The sequence below is a fragment of the Molothrus ater genome, chromosome 21 (assembly GCF_012460135.2).
Source record: "Molothrus ater isolate BHLD 08-10-18 breed brown headed cowbird chromosome 21, BPBGC_Mater_1.1, whole genome shotgun sequence".
Taxonomy (NCBI): domain Eukaryota; kingdom Metazoa; phylum Chordata; class Aves; order Passeriformes; family Icteridae; genus Molothrus; species Molothrus ater.
The window spans coordinates 590,482-609,847 of NC_050498.2; the positions used below are offsets into that span (position 1 = coordinate 590,482).

General features: G+C 62.8%; 4 protein-coding genes across 6 annotated transcripts; 2 read left to right on the forward strand and 2 right to left on the reverse strand.

Moving 5' to 3' along the window:
• Positions 1-96: 96 nt before the first annotated feature.
• CLDN3 (claudin 3) lies at positions 97-741 on the reverse strand. Its single transcript, XM_036395162.2, has one exon. The coding sequence runs from the start codon at positions 739-741 to the stop codon at positions 97-99; it is 645 nt and encodes a 214-aa protein (XP_036251055.1).
• Positions 742-5,194: 4,453 nt separating this feature from the next.
• On the forward strand, positions 5,195-13,067 carry LOC118694159 (claudin-4-like). The gene is made up of 2 exons (XM_036395133.2): positions 5,195-5,274; positions 12,286-13,067. Exon 2 carries the CDS (start codon positions 12,295-12,297, stop codon positions 12,937-12,939), a length of 645 nt encoding a protein of 214 aa, XP_036251026.1. The 5' UTR covers positions 5,195-5,274; positions 12,286-12,294; the 3' UTR covers positions 12,940-13,067.
• LOC118694160 (claudin-4-like) lies at positions 8,753-9,382 on the forward strand. Its single transcript, XM_036395134.1, has one exon. The coding sequence runs from the start codon at positions 8,753-8,755 to the stop codon at positions 9,380-9,382; it is 630 nt and encodes a 209-aa protein (XP_036251027.1).
• Positions 13,068-13,462: 395 nt separating the features above from the next.
• On the reverse strand, positions 13,463-16,300 carry METTL27 (methyltransferase like 27). 3 transcript variants are annotated; one of them, XM_036395362.1, is made up of 6 exons: positions 16,129-16,300; positions 15,932-16,060; positions 15,557-15,692; positions 15,343-15,435; positions 14,594-14,857; positions 13,463-13,786 (listed from the first exon to the last, which is right to left on the reverse strand). In XM_036395362.1, exons 1-5 carry the CDS (start codon positions 16,234-16,236, stop codon positions 14,619-14,621), a joined length of 705 nt encoding a protein of 234 aa, XP_036251255.1. In that variant the 5' UTR covers positions 16,237-16,300; the 3' UTR covers positions 13,463-13,786; positions 14,594-14,618. The 3 variants fall into 3 exon arrangements, with proteins under 3 accessions (XP_036251255.1, XP_054373025.1, XP_036251254.1); XM_054517050.1 differs by having other exon boundaries at positions 13,463-14,154; XM_036395361.1 differs by having other exon boundaries at positions 13,463-14,857.
• Positions 16,301-19,366: the final 3,066 nt, after the last annotated feature.

The following is a 19,366-nucleotide window of genomic DNA, read 5'->3' on the forward strand; positions in this document are numbered from 1 at the left end:
GCTGCCGCCCCCGGGCCCCACGGAGGGCAATGAGGGTCCCAGGGTGGGTGGGTGGGGTGGGGGATATCGAGGGGGGCCGGGGGACCCCGGGGGGGCTCAGACATAGTTCCTCTTGTCGTAGGTGGTGACGGCGGAGCGTGGGGCGGAGTAGGCCACCTTGCTTGTGGGGTACCTGTCGTCTTTGGGGGGGCAGGAGCAGCAGAGCAGGCCCCCCCCCAGCAGCAGGAGTGCAGAGGCTGCCCAGCCCACGTAGAGCGAGGTGCCCAGCTCCCGTTTCTGTGCTTCGATCACCAGTGGGTTGTAGAAATCCCGGATGATGGTGTTGGCCGACCAGCAGACAGGGATGAGGGTCAAGACACCAGAGAGGAGGAAGATGACGCCGGAGACAATGGTGATCTTGGCTTTGGTGCTCTCGTCCTCCACGCAGCGGGTGCACTGGGCGCCCACGATGGCCACCATTAAGCCCAGGACGGCCAAGATGATGGCCACCACCAGCAGGGCGCGGGCGGCTTGCAGGTCCTGAGGGAGGGCCAGCATGGAGTCGTAGACCTTGCACTGCATCTGCCCCGTGCTCTGCACCACGCAGTTCATCCACAGCCCTTCCCAGATGATCTGGGCCGTCACGATGTTGTTGCCGATGAAGGCCGACACCTTCCACATGGGCAGCGCGCAGCAGATGATGCTGCACAACCAACCCAGCACAGACAAGGCCACACCGCCGATCTCCAGCCCCATCGACATGGTGGACGGTTCAGTGACGTGCTCCAGGCGATGGCGGAGAAGAACCCACGGACCGAGACCGTCGCCACCACCCGCCGCCGCTCGCAGCCGGGGGATCGGCTTACACCTGTGCGCAGTGCTATTTATATGGGCTGGCCCCGGGGTGGGGTTTCAGTGCTGGCTGCTGGACGCTCCTCTCTGCTCCTCCGTCACCGTCACCTGTGTCCCACACCCTCCCCTTTGTTTGCAGAGATGGCGCTGGGTAACCAGAGAAGGGCGGGAGGAGGAGAAACGCCACCTGCCACAGCCATCGCCTGGTTTCGGCCGATGGGTATCAGGAAGCACTACCACCGTGCTCATTCCCACCAAACCCCTTCTGTGAACCTGGAAATCCCAAGGGTTCATCTTTCCCCTGTGGAGGAAATGTGGCTGGTCAGGGTTTGTTGATTTCTGTAGTGTTGCCAGTGCTCACGTTTAACTGGGGTTCGATGAGCGTTGGGCACCTTTGCACCACCGTGCAAAGTGCAACCCCTCCGCCATGCTGTGAGGTTTGTGTCACCATTCCAGGGGACCTGTGGGCGCTCCTGGCCCTGCAGGAACCCCTTCAGCCTGGCCCCTCCTGTTCCCACCCTGCTGGGCCAGGAGCACAGTCAGAGATCCTCTGACTGGCTGATAAATATCTTTACTCATCCGGCACAAGTCTTGTGACCTTGAAGGAAGCAGATAATGCACGTAACCACCCTAGCAGCATCACCCTGACAACCTGAGCTGGCACCTGGCAATAGGAAAAATATCCCAAGGCATGAGCAATCCCTTCAGACCTGGCAGCAACAGCCCCATGGCTGTGGGGTGCATGTTTCCCCCCGCCCCCAGCCTTGCATGCTGGGGGTAGTGCCAGTGCTTCCAGTCCCCCTCCCCCAGGAATGTGGTTGCTGGACACAGGCTTGCTCCTACCTGTTCCCCTGCCTGCTCCAAAAATCTCCTCTACAACTTATTAACTACTCAAGAGCGCGGTGGGATGCTGGCAGCTGGCGCCGTGCAGTTGGGATGGGGGGGAACCCTGCAGCTGCCTGGCTGTACCCCACAGTATCCTGACATCCCACAGCCAGAGGGCTTGGAGTTGGGTGCCCCCAGAGTATCCCAACACCCCATAGCCAGAGGGGCTGTATTTGGGTGCCACACAGTGCTCTGATACCCAGTATCTGGTGGGTCACCTATTGCCCTGCAGCAGCCTGAACCCCCATAGCCAACGGGGTCACCTCACAGCACCCTGATATCCAATATATATCTGGGTCAGCTGTTGTCACCCCAGCACCCCATATCCACCCAGCTTGACCTCCAGCCCCCTGCAGCACCCCATGTCTGACCTCCACCACACTGTGACACCCCAATACCCCCATATCTAGCCTCTGCCAACCTACGGCATCCCAAAAATATCCTGTACTTGGCTGGGTGAGCTTCTGGCACCCCCCTGTACTGTGATCACCCCCCCGAGGACACCAAAAATCCCCACAGTCAGCTGGGGGTACCCAGGGCAGGCCCAGCCCGTGCAAGCAGCCCCCAGGGTTCTGTACCCTTGCTGGGGGTCCCGGCCCTCGGGGGCACCTCAGGCTGGGTGTCCACGGTGCAGTGCTGTCACAGGGCTGGCCCGCCAGGCTGCCAGCGGCCAGCAGAGGGGGGCCGGGCTGCCGAGGGCCCCCACCTGTGCAGGCAGGGGAGGGCCCGCAGCCCCGGGGTGCGGGAGTGCACACGTGCGTGGCTGAACACACACAGACTGACACACAGACAGGAACAGGCACACAGACACACAGACAGGTACAGACACACAGGTACAGGCATACACACATATACACACCCACAGACACACACAGAGACACCACAAACACAGACAGGTACAGGCACACACACACACACACCACAAACACACAGGTGCAGGCACACACACACACACACACACACAGACAGGTACAGACACACAGGTACAGGCACACACAGACAGACACCACAAACACACAGGTGCAGGCACACACACAGACACCACAAACACACAGGCACAAGCACACACACACACACACCACAAACACACAGGTGCAGGCACACACACACAGACACCACAAACACACAGGTGCAGGCACAGACACCACAAACACACAGGTGCAGGCACACACACACAGACACCACAAACACACAGGTGCAGGCACACACACACACACACACACACACACACACAGACACCACAAACGCACAGGTGCAGGCACACACACAGACACCACAAACACACAGGCACAGGCACACAAACACACACACCACAAACACACAGGTGCAGGCACACACACACACACACACACACACACACCACAAACACACAGGCACAGGCACACACACACACACACACCACAAACGCACAGGTGCAGGCACACACACACACACACACACACCACAAACGCACAGGTGCAGGCACACACACACACACACACCACAAACGCACAGGTGCAGGCACACACACACACACACAGACACCACAAACACACAGGCACAGGCACACACACACACACACACCACAAACGCACAGGTGCAGGCACACACACACACACACACACACCACAAACACACAGGTGCAGGCACACACACACACAGACACCACAAACACACAGGTGCAGGCACACACACACACACACACGCACACAGACACCACAAACGCACAGGTGCAGGCACACACACACACACACCACAAACGCACAGGTGCAGGCACACACACACACACACACACACAGACACCACAAACACACAGGTGCAGGCACACACACACACACACCACAAACGCACAGGTGCAGGCACACACACACACACACACAGACACCACAAACACACAGGTGCAGGCACACACACACACACACACACACAGACACCACAAACGCACAGGTGCAGGCACAGACACACAGACACCACAAACACACAGGTGCAGGCACACATACACATACACACACACCCTCTGCTGGCAGCAGCACCCCGGCATGCAGCTGCGCTCAGAAACACATGGACACGTAGACACACAGACACACAGCGACAGACTCGGACGCACAGACACATGGAGACAGACAGAAAGACATATTGACTGACAGATACACACAGAGACTCACCAACAGATTCACAGACACACACAGACTCACAGACCCGTAGATTCAGACACACACACAGACTCACAGACAGACTCAGACTCACACAGACAGACACTGACACATAAGCAGAGGTGAACAGGCAGTGGTACAGCTGCACACATACACACCCTGCCCCTGTGCACATGAGGCTGTGGGCAGGGGTTCCCCTGGCAGGGCTCTGGGCCAGGAGGGGACCCCAGGCAGGGTGGTAGGGTGTGGGGATGCCCCAGGCAGGGCTTTGGGGCAGGGTTATACCCCGGACAGGGCTGGGATATACGGAAGGGGGGTTGGCACCCCAGACAGGGTTGTGGGGCACAGAAATAGGGGCAGGGCTATACCCCCAGGTCTGTGGAACAATGAGAATACTCAATAGCAGGGCATGAGGCAGGGAAGATAACCCACATAGGAGTGAGAGGTAGGAGAGAAGGATACCTCTGGATAGGGATATGGGACAGGGAAGATATTCTAGGTAGAGCTGTGGGGCAGGGGAAGAGTGGGATACTCGAGGCAGGTGTATGGGATAGGAGCTACTGGGGCAGAGCTGGGGTGGGACAGGGCAGTGAAACACCACAGCCCCCGACCCTGCAATCAGAGCCCCACACGCAGCGTCCCCACTTTGTCATCCCAAATTGCCCAAAGTACAGGCTGTGCCCAGTGTTGTGCCGGCCTGGGGCAGCTGCTGCCGCCTGACTCACGACAGAGGAAGGGGCAAATCACCGGGGTTTCGGGGTGCTGGCCACCCCCGGCAGGACACATTCTTGTGGTGAGCAAACCAGCTCACTGGTGTTTACTGAGGAGCTGAGCAGGACCAGCGTCCCTGGGGGATTCCTGAGAGCACCCCCATCCCAACCGCTGCATCTCCCTCCCAGTGCAGTCCCTCTGCACTTCCACACAGCTGGGGAGGGATGAGGAGTATCCAAGTCCCTCGGGATGGGGACAAAGTGTGGTGGCTGCAAGAACTCCGTGGTGACACGGGGACAGGTTTGCTCCACGGTGATGCAGAGACCCCGAACAAATGTCAGACCCAAAGGTCACGGGAGCATCACCGGTTTGGTGGCCCCAATGGAAGGACACCTGCCCTGACAGGGGGGACACCCACTGCAGCATCCCCTATCCATGCACCCGGCACCCGGCAGCACCCCGGGGGTGCGCGGGGGCTGACGGCAGAAACCGCCCCGGGCGCCGCGGGGCCGCGTCCCACTCACGTGTGCGGCGGGGCTGGGGTGTTCCCGCCGCTGCGGTCGGGAATGCCGGCGCTTTTCCCCCGGGGGAGCGGGGCCGGGGCGGTAAATGCCGCCTCGGCTGCTTATATTTCAGGCGCGGGGCTGCTGGCTCTGCCCCGGCCAGGGCACACAGGCAGCCCATTGTTGGAGCCCCTTCGGCACGGCGGGAGCAGGTGAGGCGGCTCCGAGCATCAATGGCAGCTCTGTCTGCCGGCGGGGTGGGGAGGTGGCTGCGGCACACAGGGGCTGGGGGCGGCGGGGGACATGGACCAGCGGGATGTGTCAGGGGGCTGGTGGTTCGCTGCGGGATGCTGGACCATGCCTGGGGCATCCCCACCCCGACAGATCTGATCGTCTTCCCCAGGGCTTTGCCGCGACATCCCGCTTCCTCCGAGCATCGCCGGTGGGGACAGCCCCATTGCACCGCCCGTGACCCCCTTCCTGATCCATCATCTCCCCCATCCCTTCGCCAACTACCTTGGCAGCGCTTAGGGGTGTTTTCCCTGTCGGGAGCCACTTGTTGAATAGAAACTGGACAGAGTTTTGACTTTCAGAGCGACTTCAGGCCGAAGGTCCCTTCTCTCCCTGCAGGGACCCCACAGGTCCCGGCGTGCGGCTCCCCTCCCGATAAGACTTTGCTTTCCCCTAGCGATAAATAACCTGACTGTGCATTTTTGAGTCGGTTGGAGGGATTTATGTTGGGCAAGGATGTTTTTTGGGAACATTCAGTCTCTGGGCTGTCGGTAACTAATCCTCAGCCTCCAGCGGGGAGAAGCTGCCCCGCTCCTCACAGCCTGAGTGGGAGGGTTGTTGGCCGTGCCTTGCTTGGCAGATGTGAAACCAGAGATCTCAGTGGATCATCATTTGCTGGCAAGTCTCACCTGCCTCTTTGCGACCTTGAGGTAGCCAGGTTGGTGGGTCCATGTGTGGGTCCCGGGGGATGAGGGGATCTTGGCTCAGTGGTGTGGGGTATGTGAGGTGGGACTGACACTCATGTCCTGGGTGGAGGTGTCCCCAAGACCTTTTTGGCAGGAGATTCATGCCCCAAACCCTCTCCCTGTGGGGTGTCCTCCACCCTGAGCAAGGCCAGGGTGACACAGCTCTGCTGTGCACCCAGCAGTGCCTGGCATTGTGGTGACACTGTGTTTAATGTCACCTTCCTGCCTGGGAATGGCCTCGCTGCCCAGCTGAGGAGCTGTAGTGTGTCCCCATGCTAGTGAACACAAGAAAAGTGTCAGAAGGTGTTTCCTGATGGATGTGCCAGAATGGGAGCTCTGCCCTCACAAACCCTGTTAGTGCAGTGTAACAGGGATGGGAACCCTGGCTCCTGCATGTCCTTCAAATCCCACTGCATTTGGAGCAGGGCATCCACAGCTGTCTGGAGATGCTGGGGCAAGTGCTGGGTGGTGAAGGCTCAGGATGGGTTGAGTGTGTTGAGCAGCCTGTTTTGGGGTGGAGGAGCTTCCTGCTGAGCAAGTGGGCTGTGGTCCCAGCAGGACATGTGCCTGTGCCATGGCTTCTTGCAGGTGACACTGGGGAAAATCTAGGACTGGGGTCCTACAGGATGCACTGGGAATGAGCACTGGGATAGGGCTGTGGGGCTGGTGTCCGTGTGGGGCTGGTGTCTGTGGAGTGGTTGTCCTGGATGGCATGTCCTGAGGCGCTTGGTGATCCCACCTGTGCTGCACTACCATCCTCAGGCTCCAAGGGCTCTGGGGTCGGCTGCTGCTCCTCCATGCCAAGCCGGTGTCTGTCAGTCCTGCTGTCCGGTAGTGCTGGGGACACGGGGCCAGCAGTGCTCTCCGGGTGGGTGTGTCACTTGGGAATGTGGGGAAGGGCACAGGGGCTGCCCCTGCGCGGCAGCTGCCAGGTGGAATATATGTCACGTTCCAGCATTAATTACAGTAATTGGCTGTCAGAGGCTGTGCTGGCGCCTGCTCTGCCTCCGAGGGGGAGAATGAGCAGCTCAAGCTTTGATGCTCCGTGCGCGGGGGAGTCCCTGTCCCCACCTTGCCATTTGTCCCCAGCCCAGAGACATGTCCCCACGCGCCTGCAGGGGACACTGTGCCGCTGTGAGCCACACACACACACACGTGAGCGTGTGCCTCTCTCCAACCCCAAATACTGCGGTGGTTACAGCAGCCGGCTGGGAGGTGAAAGCCTCAGGCAGAGTCTGGCCCCGGCGGGGATGCTCCGGAGCCTTGTAGATTAAAGGGAGCCCTTGACCACAAGGTTCTGGCCGCAGGGTAGACACACTGGTATGTGAACAATGCGGGCGCTCCAGCAGGACAGAGGGACAGAGCCTGGGCAGCTCCTCTGGCACAAGTCAGGCAGGCAGGACCATGAACATCTCCTTAGGCTGGGGTCTGCTGTGAGACATGAGTGTCCCCAGGCATCCTCCTGGCACCATAGTGCATGGGCCACCAGGCTTGTCCCGCCACACTGGGGCATGATGCCCAGGGACATCCTGGCACGAGCAGTAGCAGCTCCAGAGTCCATCACACCAAGCAATAAGAACAAATGATTGAATCGTGATGGTAACCCAGTGCTCAGGAAAACTAAGATTATCTCAGTGCCTCTTATCTTTTCCTGGGGCCCAGGATTAAGCTAGGGTGATGAAACAGTGCAATGTCCGTCTGTCTGTCTGTGCCGTCTGTCTGGTGTTGTGCTGTGCCTGTGCAGGGGCTTGGAGGGAGTAGGGAGGGAGCCCGTGTGGGAGTCATGGATTAAAAGAGGACAGGTCAGCAGCAGCAGGGCATCAGTGTTGGCATTGGTATTGGCACCAGCACTAGGATCAGTGGTGTGGCTCTGGGACAGCTCGAGGCTGCATTTGCCCCTCGTAGCCCCAACCCACCCAACCCCACCACACAGGCAGTGGGACATGGGCAGAGCTGGGGCTGAGGGTGGCTGTGTGAACCCTGGCTTGGCACTGAAGCACAGGTCAGCTGGGTTTGGGGTCTCCCCCCCTGTTGCCCCAGGCAGTGCCGTCTCTCCTTTGTGGGGAAATGGCAGCCGCTCCAACCGGTTTGTGGGTCTGGGCAGTGGCACCTCCTGCCCGAGGCCTATTGGAGGGCTGCAAGTGCTGGTATGGATGCCAAGGAGCAAACAAGAGCCGCTTGTGTCCTGCCGGGCATGGAGCCCAGCAGCCAGAGGGAACAATGTGCTCCTCCCCCGGCATGGGGCCATGGGGGGCCAGAGGCTGGGCTATGAGCTGGAGGAAAGTTGAGGCATGAAGACGTGAAGGGACCCCATCCAAGTGATGGAGCAGAGGGTTCTGGCAGGGATGGCAGAGCTATCCTGGTGCCTGGACACTGGCTCTTCCCCTTTAGCATCCCGGGCTGAGCCCCAATGCTGCCCTGGGCACGTCCTGCCTGCCCACAGCAATGGGATGCACTCCTGCACCTGGGTGGCCTGGTTCCAGTCCCCTGCATCCTCCTCTGTGGGAGCAGCTGGGATATTAAGTGTCATCACTGCAGGGAGAAATACAAGTGGAAGAATCCCGGGAAACTGGTTCTACCCCTCCGTCCGGTGCCGGCGGCAGGCTGGCGGCTGCGGCAGCGCTCCTCCCTCGGCAAAGGCATAAAATGCCTGCCGTGGTCCCGGCAGCCGGCACTGCGCGGCGGGAGGCGGGCAGGGAACAGGCGGCGAGCGATGGCCTCCATGGGGATGCAGGTGCTGGGCATCGCCCTCTCTGTCATCGGCTGGCTGGCCTCCATTCTCTGCTGCGCGCTGCCCATGTGGCGGGAGACGGCCTTCGTCGGGAACAACATCGTGGTGGCGCAGATCATCTGGGAAGGGCTGTGGATGAGCTGCGTGGTGCAGAGCACAGGGCAGATGCAGTGCAAGGTGTACGACTCGCTGCTGGCCCTGCCACAGGACCTGCAAGCTGCCCGTGCCATGGTGGTGGTGGCCATCGTCCTGGCCATCCTGGGCACCCTGCTGGCCGTCACCGGTGGCAAATGCACTAATTGTGTGGAGGATGACACTGCCAAAGCCAAGGTCATGATCCTCTCCGGCATCATCTTCATCGTCGCCGGTGTCCTCATCCTCATCCCCATCTCGTGGTCAGCCAACAGCATCATCCAGGACTTCTACAACCCGCTGGTCTCTGACTCGCAGAAGCGGGACCTGGGCTCGTCCCTCTACGTGGGCTGGGCGTCCTCGGCGCTCCTGCTGCTTGGGGGGGGGATCCTGTGCTGCACCTGCCCCCCCCGCGGGGAGAAGCCCTACTCGGCCAAGTTCACGGCTGCTCGCTCGTTGCCAGCCAGCAACTACGTGTAGGAGGCGCCGCGCCTGCCTGGACCCCCCGGCCGCTCCAGGGCACAGGGACCTCCCAGGACACCCAACCTCCCCGGCTGGGCTGGGACCGGCCGGGCGCCGGGGCGGTGCGAGGGAAGGCAGACAGAGCCGCCTTTGTTCCACCGGGGTTGAAGCCGGTTCTCTAATCGCGGTTGAGACAGGAGACAAGGAGATCCTGTCCTGGCTGTCCGCGGTGGGGGCTCTGCTCCCCCCGGAGCATCCAGCTGAGGCATCTTCTCCGAGACATCACCTGATCTCCTCCTCGAGCATTTCCTGGCTCCCGGTATCGGGGTGTGCCATGTGGTGACACAGCTCCCAGGAGCCCGTCCCACGAGTGGCACAGGGCTCTCTTTCCCCGCGTGAAGCTCCCCGGGACGTGTCTGTCCCTCGGGGTGGGTGGCGGTGTCGGTGCTGATAGGGACCGCGAACCTGTCCCACGTGGTCACAGGGACGTAGTGGTTCTGCAAACCCCGGCAGGGTCTTGAGGGGTGACAGGGGCTGTCACCTGCCTGTTATCTAAATTTTGACTTTGACCTACTTTCGGGGCTCGGAGCGGCCGTACAGAGTGTGATTTCTCGCGGCAGCTCCCCAGGGCGGGGGCATCATTATCCTGGGAGTGGGAAGGCAGCGGCCGTGCTGGGAAAACCGGTCGGGGAGGCAGGGCGGGAGCGGGGCTGTGCCCCCGCGTCTTGGGGGGCGTCTCCCGGACCCGACCCCATCCATCGCCCCAGAGTGGGACGCCCGGGGCCGGGAGCGCAGTCTCATGGTACCCCTGACTGTGCTGCCGTCCCTGCCCGTGTTCAGCCTTCCCGCATTAAACGGCAGCTGCTCAGACCCCGCTGTGCCTCGTGTTCTTTACGCTCTCCAACACCCGCCTCGGTGGTGGGACAGCCCCGGTGCTCCTGTGCCCTGGGCTCCCGTCCTCCTGAGAGATCACCCAAATCTGTTCTTCGGAGTCTCCTGAGATCCCCGCCGCCTGTTCCAGCCCTGGCGCTCCCTCCCCGTGCCCCTCCCCGGCCGCTCCGGGGGTGACAGCGGCTGCTGCTGCGGCGCAGAGCCTTGGCGGCGCCGGACGGGGTGCAGGGCTGTCCCACGCCTGTCCCACGCCTGACCCGCTGCGATCTCCCCACCCGAACGGGAAGAAGGTGGCGGGCGCCGGCCGGGGCGGGTCGGGGCGCGCTGGCCCCGGTGCCACCCCCCAGCCCCGACTGGGAGCGCCCCGCGGCCGGCGTGGGCAGCGCCGGCTGCTTTGCCTATCTCGCTTCCGGCACGGCAAGTGCTGCTCTGCCTTGGGAACATCCTTCCTTCCCACCTCGGGGTTTGCGAGGACGGGGGTGACTACGCCTAGGTCTGGGTATCTCTTCTGGATCTGAGGGCTGGAAGGCTCCCAGCTCCTCAGTCCCTTCACTGGGCCCGGGAATGGTGGAAAATATGCCTGTAACCCTGTGGTGCCGGTGGGCAGGTGAGAATGTGAGCTCAATGCCCTGTCGAGCATCCCTGGGGATCCGTAGATGCTCACTTGTCCCCCTGCAGGCGGTCGTAGGCCCTATTTGGGATGTCTTGCGTGGCCAGGTCCCGCTGGCTGGGGAAGGGTGCCTGGGATGGTGCCCACCATCCCGGCCCCTGCCTGCGATGGTGCCCACCATCCTGGCCCCTGCCTGCCTGCAGCATGGGGGAAGGGGCTGTGATTTTGGCCCAAAGGGTCTTTCATGGCCCGGAGGATGCCAAGTCCAGTGCTGGGTGTCCATCAGGCTCCTGAGGGATAAAAGGTGCTGGGTGAGGAGTGGGGATACAGTGGGAGAGGAGAGGCTGGAGAAACCAAAACTGAGACAGGGGAAATGATGGTGAAACCTCTGGCAGGAGCCACAGGGTGTGCCAGGCACAACCGATACCCGCTGAGCTCAGGGCCATAAAACCCCAGCTGGTCCCAGCTGCCAAGCACAGCACGGGCACCCAGGGGTGAACTCTGCTCCTTGAGGGGCTGAGCTGGATGTGGGCTGAGCCAGGGCCACAGCAGTCACACGTGGCCATGGTGGAGCTGCCAGTGTGCCCAGCATGTGTCCCTCTACCAACCACCCCTCTCCCAGGGATGCCACTTGTGGTGACCCCATAGCCCCTCACTAGGGTTTGCCCTCTTGGGGCTGCTCCTTGGGCTCATCTGGGATGGTATTGCAGAAGGTCCGAGCCCCAGACCTGGGATTGGGGCACAGCTCAGCTCTGACCCATTTCCCTTTTCTCCTGGAGAGGATATCCTGGGTCCAAAGGGCACCGTAGGATGGCTGTGAGGGCAAAGCCAGAATGGGAGCAGGCAGTGCTGAGTGGTGTGGGGGGCTGCCTTCCCTGCCGTGCCCTGTGCCCTTCCCTGTGCCCCTGGCACGAGGCTTGTGGCCAGGGAGGCTGAGCACTCGTGGTGGAGTGGGACATGGGGTGGGCACCAGGGGGGTGGGCCACCAGGGCAGGACATGGGATGAGTGTAAGGTGGGGGGTTTGCACTCTGCAGCACTGGGGGATGGGCCCACCTAGCCCTCCATCCCGCCCCCCAAAAGCCATGCCTTCCCTGACACTTGCCATGGCCTGGAAAGGGGTGATGGCAGAGGCTGTGCTGCACTGTGGGGACAGTGTAGGGGCCAGTGTGACACATGGGGGCTCCTACACCTTGGCCTGCTTGGGGCCTGGGTCCTCAGTACCACATGTGTCCCCATCCTGTCCTGCAGCACCCCCCCATGCCACTCGTGTCCCTGTGCCCTTCAAGTCCCCGTGTCCCCCATGTCCCCATGCTGTCCTGCAGCCATTCCCATCCTGGGGGCGAGCAGGACATACCAGACGAAGCTCATGCTGTCCCTGGCTGTGGGCTGTGCCTGTGACACCCGTGCCTGTCCCCGCAGGAGCTGTTGATGGCGATGATGACGATGCAGACGGGAGGACTGATGATGGCCGCACTGGGCTGGCTGGGCTCCATCCTCACCTGTGCCCTGCCCATGTGGAAGGTGACGGCCTTCATCGGCTCCAACATTGTGGTGGCCCAGGTGTTCTGGGAAGGGCTGTGGATGAACTGCGTCTATGAGAGCACGGGGCAGATGCAGTGCAAGGCCTACGACTCGCTGCTGGAGCTCACCTCTGACCTGCAAGCTGCTCGTGCCCTGGTGGTCACCTCCATCTTCGTGGCCTGCCTTGCCTTCTTCATCGCCCTCTCGGGAGCTGACTGCACCCGCTGTGTGGATGACAGCGGCACCAAGAGCAGGATCTCTGCAGTGGCAGGTGTCATCTTCATCATGGCCAGCATCATGCTGCTCATCCCTGTTTCCTGGTCTGCCAACAGCATTGTCAGCAACTTCTACAACCCCATGGTGCCTGAGGCCCTCAAGAGAGAGCTGGGGGCTGCCCTCTACATCGGCTGGGCCTCCAGTGCCCTGCAGCTCTTCGGTGGGGGTGTCCTGTGCTGCTCAGGATCCCAGTCCCAGCAGGACCCCTACCCCAAGAAGTACAGGGCAGTGAAAACCTGTGGCCCAATGGGCTATGCCATGAAGGACTATGTGTGAGCCACTGTGCCCAGGTACCAGCCCAAGGCAGAGCACCACTGTCCCTGTCCTGCATCCCCGTCCCACACCCTGCCCCTGCACTGCCTCCTCCTGCCCATCCCCATGCTGGCTGACCCCCAGCAGGGTCCCCACATGTGCCCTTCCCCAGGGCAGGGACTATAAACATCCTGGTGCCACCAAGGCTGCCTGGGCTCATTTTGAACAGCGCGGTGTGGGGAGGATGGTGACGCGTCCTGGGGGTGCTGTGCCCTGCCAGCTGCTGTGTTCCAGCACCTAGAACATCCCCATCTTCCCAAGGGGATCAGCAGCAGTCAGCCAGCTCCTGGCATTCCTTGCAGCAGGAAACAGAGGCAGGGAGAGGATGCTGAGAGCTAAGAGAGGCATGCGGGGGACACCAGGTGCTCTGAGCCCCCATGGACTGGGAGAGGACCCCAGATAAAGGCTGAATCCCCCCTCCCAAGCTCCTGGCTACCCACCCTGGAGGGTGCACATTCCCATTGCTCTGGGAACAACACACAGCCGATAGACAGCAGGGACAGGGCTTTATTGAACAGGCAAGTGTAGGGCTGGGGACAGCCACAACCCCCAGCTGCCCAGGGGACAGTGTTGGAGACAAGTGGGGAGGGAGCAGTAGGACAGCTACTGATGGGCACAGGGACCCCAAAACATGGGGGACAAAGCAGAAGGGTGACAAGAGCCATGGGGAGGGCGAGTCTGGAAGATGTGGGATGCCCTGGGTGAGGAACAGGGACAGACACAGCCATTGCCTCACACTGAGAACAGCTCCTGAGGGGAAGGATGCAACCTCTTCTCCAGGAACATGGGAACAGGATAAGCAGGAACAGGTCTGAGGGAAGGGAAAAATGAAAAAAACCAAATATTCCAGGAAGAGATTTGGGTAAAAAACTTCCCAAGGGAGCAGTGGAGGAGGAATTGTGAAGGCAGCCCAGCAAGGGGCTGGGGGAACAGGCTGGGCAGGCAGTGCTGGATGGCTCCTGGGTGGGGAGCAGCTGCCAGCTCCCCAAATCCCTTCCAAACTCATTTCCCCTCCCTGAACATTAACTACAAAGCTGTGGGAAAATGAGATTCAAGCAGCTGTTGTGGGATGCAAGGCAGATGTGGCACTTGGAAAGCCTCTCCAGCTGGGAGTCACCTTGGCATTGCTGCTTTGACTCTGGATGTGGAGGCTCCTGCACCTCAGGGCTGGCTCAGTCCCTAGGGAGGATGAGAGGCCATAGGACACAGCAGTGTGGACCCACCTCCAGCAGTCCCCAGCTAAAGACTCTGGGGGTAGGAGATGAAGAAGGATCCAGATTTTGACCATGAGTGCTGAGATGGGCGAGGTGGGGAGAAATCCCAGACTGGACATGCCTTGGAACAAGACATGTGGGTCTGTGAGATGTCACGGTGAACGCTGAGGTGTTTGGGTCAATACCTAAATGTCAGAGCTAAAGGTGGCACCCAGGAGACCCTGGTGAATCCAGAAAACCCTTCCCGTGCTGTGCAGCAGACAAGGGCCCCAAGCCCAGACCTTAGTGAGAAGGAACCAAGGAAGGGAATGGGGAAATTCCCCCAGAATATTGTCACCCCCAGCAGCTGCCCTGCTGCAGGAGGGGGCCACTGGGCTCTGTTTTACAAAGGGTCAAGTGCTCACCCCCCCTCCAGAGCCATGCTAGCTCTCAGCCCTCCTCGAGGTTGGGAACAGGGCACTTCTGGTAGATGTAGACCACCCCGGAGATGTAGCCAGTGCCCTGGGTGCTCTCCTCCTCGGAGGTGGCCCTCTCCCAATACTCCACTTCCTGGGCCAGCAGCTTCTGCCAGGCTCCTCTCTGCTCCAGCTGCCCCAGTGCTGCCTCCAGCTCCGCCTTGTACCGCAGGTTCGAGGGGTTGCTCCTCGTCGTCAGGCACAGGAAGCCGCCTGCGGGACAGGAGACAGGTAACACTGACACAGAGCTTCCCTCTCTGGGGACCGCATCCCCCGGAAAGGGTGGGGACACGGGGAGGCACTGAGAGCCTGGAGTCAGCGGGCAGGGGACGGACAGGGCAGGGAACGGGCACAGACAGGGCACGGACAGGGCAGTGGGCAGGGGATAGGCAGGACAGCAGGCAGAGATGGGCAGCACAGGGGGCCGGCAGGGGATGGGCGGGATGTCCCGCCTGAGCACAGGCTGTCACACACCAACACCCTTACTGCCACCTCCTACCTTGTCCCGCTGCCCAGACCTGGCAGTGGGCAGGGTCAGGGACCCCGTGAATCGCCCGTCCCTGGCAGCAGGGACAAGGCCGTGTTCCAGCTGTGCCACGGGTCCAGCGTTCAGTGAGGGACCCACATCCACCGGGGCTCGGTGTCCCATCCCAGCACGCCGGAGGTGCCGGCGCGGAGGGGAAACGGCCCCCCCTTACCCGGCTTGGTGACCCGCAGCAGCTCCGGCAGCACCGTGCTCGGCACCTGCCCCTCGCCCAGGGCCCCCACCACCGTCACGGCGTCGTAGTGCTCTGCGAGGACACGGGCATCACCGGGGGACCGTCCGGGGCTCCCCCGCCCGGTGCCGGCCGGTCACCCGTGGGACACGTGGGTGTCACCGAGGGGTCCCGGGGGTCCGCCCCCTCCCGTTACCTGCAGGCGCGGGCAGCGGCTCCCTGCCCAGGACGCAGAGCCGCAGCTCCTGGTAGAGCCCGGTGCTCCGCGCCCGCTCCAGCATCCCCGCGCTGCCGTCCACGCCGTCCAGGCAGCGGAACCCGCGCCGGTGGAGCTGCGGGGACAGAGGCACCGTCACTCCCGCCCCGTCCCGTCCCGTTATCCCCGGCCCGTCCCGTTCCGTTACCCCCGGCCCGTCCCGTTCCGTTACACCCGGCCCGTCCCGTTCCGTTACACCCGGCCCGGCCCGCCCTGTCCCGTCCCGTTACACCCGGCCCGGCCCGCCCTGTCCCGTCCCGTTACCCCCGGCCCGCCCCGTCCCGTCCCGTTACCCCCGGCCCGTCCCGCCGGTACCTCCCGCGCTACGAGCCCGGTGCCACAGGCCACATCGAGCAGCCGCGCCTCCGCACGCGGCGCGGGGAAGGCGAAGGCGAGCGAGGCGGCGGCGAGATACGGTGCCCGGTACTCCAGAGCCGCCACATCCTGCGGGGACACGGCGGTCAGCGGGGACACCCACGGCCCCGGCCCCGTTCCCTCTGTGTCCCCGGTACCTGCTCGTACAGGGCGGCCCAGCCGTCGTAGAGCCGCAGCCGTTCGGGCAGCGCCGAGCCCCGGTGCACCGCAGCCACACGGTCCCGCACGGCAGCCGGCAGCCCCATAGCGGTACCGCTCGGTACCGTCCGGGCCAACTAACCCGCGCCGGGCGCCCCCCCGCGCCGATTGAGCCGGAGGCTCCGCCCCGGACACGCCCCTAAGGAACACTGGCTCCGCCTCCCGCTCGCGACGCGCCCCCAGTGCCTCATTGGCTTCTCTGCTCGCCCAGGACACGCCCCCAAGCGCGTTTCCACAATGACCCCGCCCAGGACCGCCCCACAGAACACGCGACCCCGCCCCGGCCAATTGGTTGGGGGCGCCCGCCCCGGCCACGCCCCCGCGCTCCATTGGCCGCCGGAGCTGCCCCTCGGGGCGTTGGGAGCGACCAAGTGCGCCGGGCAGCGGGGGGGGAAGGACCCGGTGTCCTGAGACCTGACCAAGCGTCCGAGTGGTGACCAATGGCCCAGGGAGGCGTCAGGTGTCCTGGGGGGCTGACCAAGTCCAGCAATGGTGACCTCAAATACCCCAGGGCCGTGACACCGAATCCCCGCGGGGAGCGGCACCGGGGGCCCCAGGGCCCCTGTCTCCAGCAGTGTCCACTGTTCCTGCTGCTCTGTCACCTGCAGGGGTCAGTGCCCATTGCGTCACTCATGTCCCAGGCGCGGGGACAGTGTCCTGGACAGGTCACCTCGTGCCCGGGCCCTGGCCCCAGCCCCACACGACCCCAGCGCTGCTGCGTTGTCATCTCCATCCTGCCCTCCCATCTCCTTCCTCCACTCCGACCGTCACCCAGCGTGGCCACCACCCGCGCCCGCCGTGTCGCACCATGTGCGGCAGTGACAACCCAGGACTGCCCCCGGGGAGGAGGCCACCCGCTACCAGGCAGCTCCTGCTTGTCCTGACCGGCCCGTGCCGCCCCTCGGGCCGGGGGTCATTCTGCGCTGCCCCGTGGGGACAAGGGACAGGGGACAAGAGCGGGCCGCGGCTGGGAGGGAGGAGGCGCGGGCTGGCTCCTGCGAGGAGCGGGGAGCTGGGGTTGATGATGGCTGCCGGGTCCTTCCAGCTCGCAGTGTGCCATCAGTGTGTGACCTGGGTGAGGTTCGGGTTTGGCTCAGAGCAAGAACAGCCCTGAGACCCCCGCGCGATGCACGGGGCGGGGCAGGATGTCACCTCCCGGTCACAATTCTCGGGAGTGCCTGATCCAGGTGCCCAACGTTTGTGAGGTTCCGTATCCAGCTTCGTTATCCCTCCAAGGGCTCTCCCTGCGAGGTCACTGCGGGAGTCCCCGTTAACCTTTGGTGTCGCTGCGAGGGCCAGGGACAAGCTCTGGGACAAGCCACAGCTGTGCCCATCGCCTCCGGCTGTTCCCAGAGCGAAACAGACGGATCCAGCCGCTAATTAGTGACGGATTCAGCTGCTCATTAATGACGGGAAGAAAATGCGGTGCCCTGACGGAGCCGGTGGCCGCTCCGAGGCCGCGCTGGTGGCCTCGTCACCTCCTCTGTCCCTCCCTGGGGACCTGTCCGTGTCATAGGCGGGGACAGCTCAGCCCGCGGCCGGTCAGTGCTGGCCGGGACCCTCGAGAGGGAGCCCTCCGCCCGCGGGACGGACCCTGCGCCCCGCCGCGCTCCGCACTCACGCCCGGGAGGCGCTCGGGGTTTCTGGCGGAGCGGCAGAGCACAGAGCGGGGCTGGGGGCGGCCAGGGCTCGGGCCGGGACAGCAGCGACCGTGCCACCCACCCCAGGGCACAGGGATGGCTCCCGGGCTGGCGCTGCAGTGCTGCGACAGCTCCTGTCACTGTCCATGGGCATTTTGTCCCCCCTGCCACCAGCGTGGGCCCAATCCTGTCCGTCGTGCTTGGCGTCCTTGGGAGGGCTGTGGCCTCCAGCAAGGGCTCTCTCAGTCTCGCCATGGTTCCCACCACTAAGTGAACCTTCCTTGAGGAAGCAGTGCCAGCACCCCCTGTCCTTGCTCTGCTGGCCCCAGGGGCCACCGGGCCTCGCCTTCTGCAGCCTTGACCTGTACGGATCCAGCCCCGAATCTGACAGTGCTTTTTCCATCCCCTTCCCGTGGCTGGCTGGCTCTGTCACAGCACAGCTGTGCAAACATCTGCACCCCGTGCCAGCCCCACAGCTCTGGGCTGGCTGAGACCCAGCATGGCCCTGCTGGGGTCTGCACAGGGCCTGTTGCCAGCGTTGGATGGCCTGGGCTGTCCCTGCTCAGGGCAGGGGACAGAGGTGGCAGCAGGTAGTGGCAGGCTGGAGTGTCCCATGGCCAGTGCCGGTGTGAGGCTGGACTTTGTCCTGACACGTGGCCTGGTGCTGGCGGGCTCCCACTGGGTCACAGGATGTTCCTCTCTGATGGTGCAGTTCCTTGGGGCGCTGTCCTTGTCCCCTGCCTGGGGACACGGGTCTCTCTGTGCCCTGATGGGGTGCTGGGACACTGGAGCTCAGCTCAGCTGCCCTGATGGAGTCCCTGAAAGGGACCTGGGGGAACATGTGCCCCCAAGGCAGGGGCTGAGCTTCCCTGAGTGTGTCTGACCCGGCTATTCCCTGAGTGTGCTCCTGCATCACTGCCAGCCTCTGCACGTGTGTCGCCTGCCTCCCATCCTCCCTGCAGCCCCCGTGGGCCGTGCTGCCCTCCCTCCCTCCTGCACCCCATTGCAGATCCTTCTTGCACCCCAAATCCTTCATGCTCCTTTTCCCTGAACTCCCAGCATATGGACTCCACCCTCCCTTTGTGCTCCTGCTGCACAGAGCTCCACACCTCCTCTGCCCCTCAGCTCCACACATTCATAGGGGCATGGTGCTCCCACACTGGTGATATTCCCATTTCTCCTTATCCCCATCCCAAATGCCAGTGGCTTCATTCACAGTGTGTGTTCTGGCTGCAGTTCTTAGCTGAGCTCAGCTTCTTCCTCACCTCTGAGCAGCCTCACAAACCACATCCACACCTCCAACTCATGGACCTCACTCCTTGTTCCCCTTCCCCCTTGTTCCCTCTTGTCTCCATTGTCACCTGCTCCTTTCCCCTGACTGGGGACTTCCCACCCTGACCATATCCAAGACACCCAGAGACCTCAGGTTCCACCCACCACACGTCTCCCGTTTCTCTGTCACACCCCATCACCTCCTGGACCCATCTTCTGTCCCTCACAGCCCTTCCTGCAGCCAGCTGAGTTCCCCTGATGCTGC

Coding starts and splice junctions, on each gene's coding strand:
- LOC118694159 (XM_036395133.2), top strand. CDS start 12,295: ATGGCGATGATGACGATGCAGACGGGAGGACTGATGATGGCCGCACTG.
- METTL27 (XM_036395362.1), bottom strand. CDS start 16,236: ATGGGGCTGCCGGCTGCCGTGCGGGACCGTGTGGCTGCGGTGCACCGG. Junction 16,061..16,128: donor GGGCCGCCCTGTACGAGCAG/GTACCGGGGACA, acceptor GTGTCCCCGCAG/GATGTGGCGGCTCTGGAGTA. Junction 15,693..15,931: donor CCGGGCTCGTAGCGCGGGAG/GTACCGGCGGGA, acceptor CTGTCCCCGCAG/CTCCACCGGCGCGGGTTCCG.
- LOC118694160 (XM_036395134.1), top strand. CDS start 8,753: ATGGCCTCCATGGGGATGCAGGTGCTGGGCATCGCCCTCTCTGTCATC.
- CLDN3 (XM_036395162.2), bottom strand. CDS start 741: ATGTCGATGGGGCTGGAGATCGGCGGTGTGGCCTTGTCTGTGCTGGGT.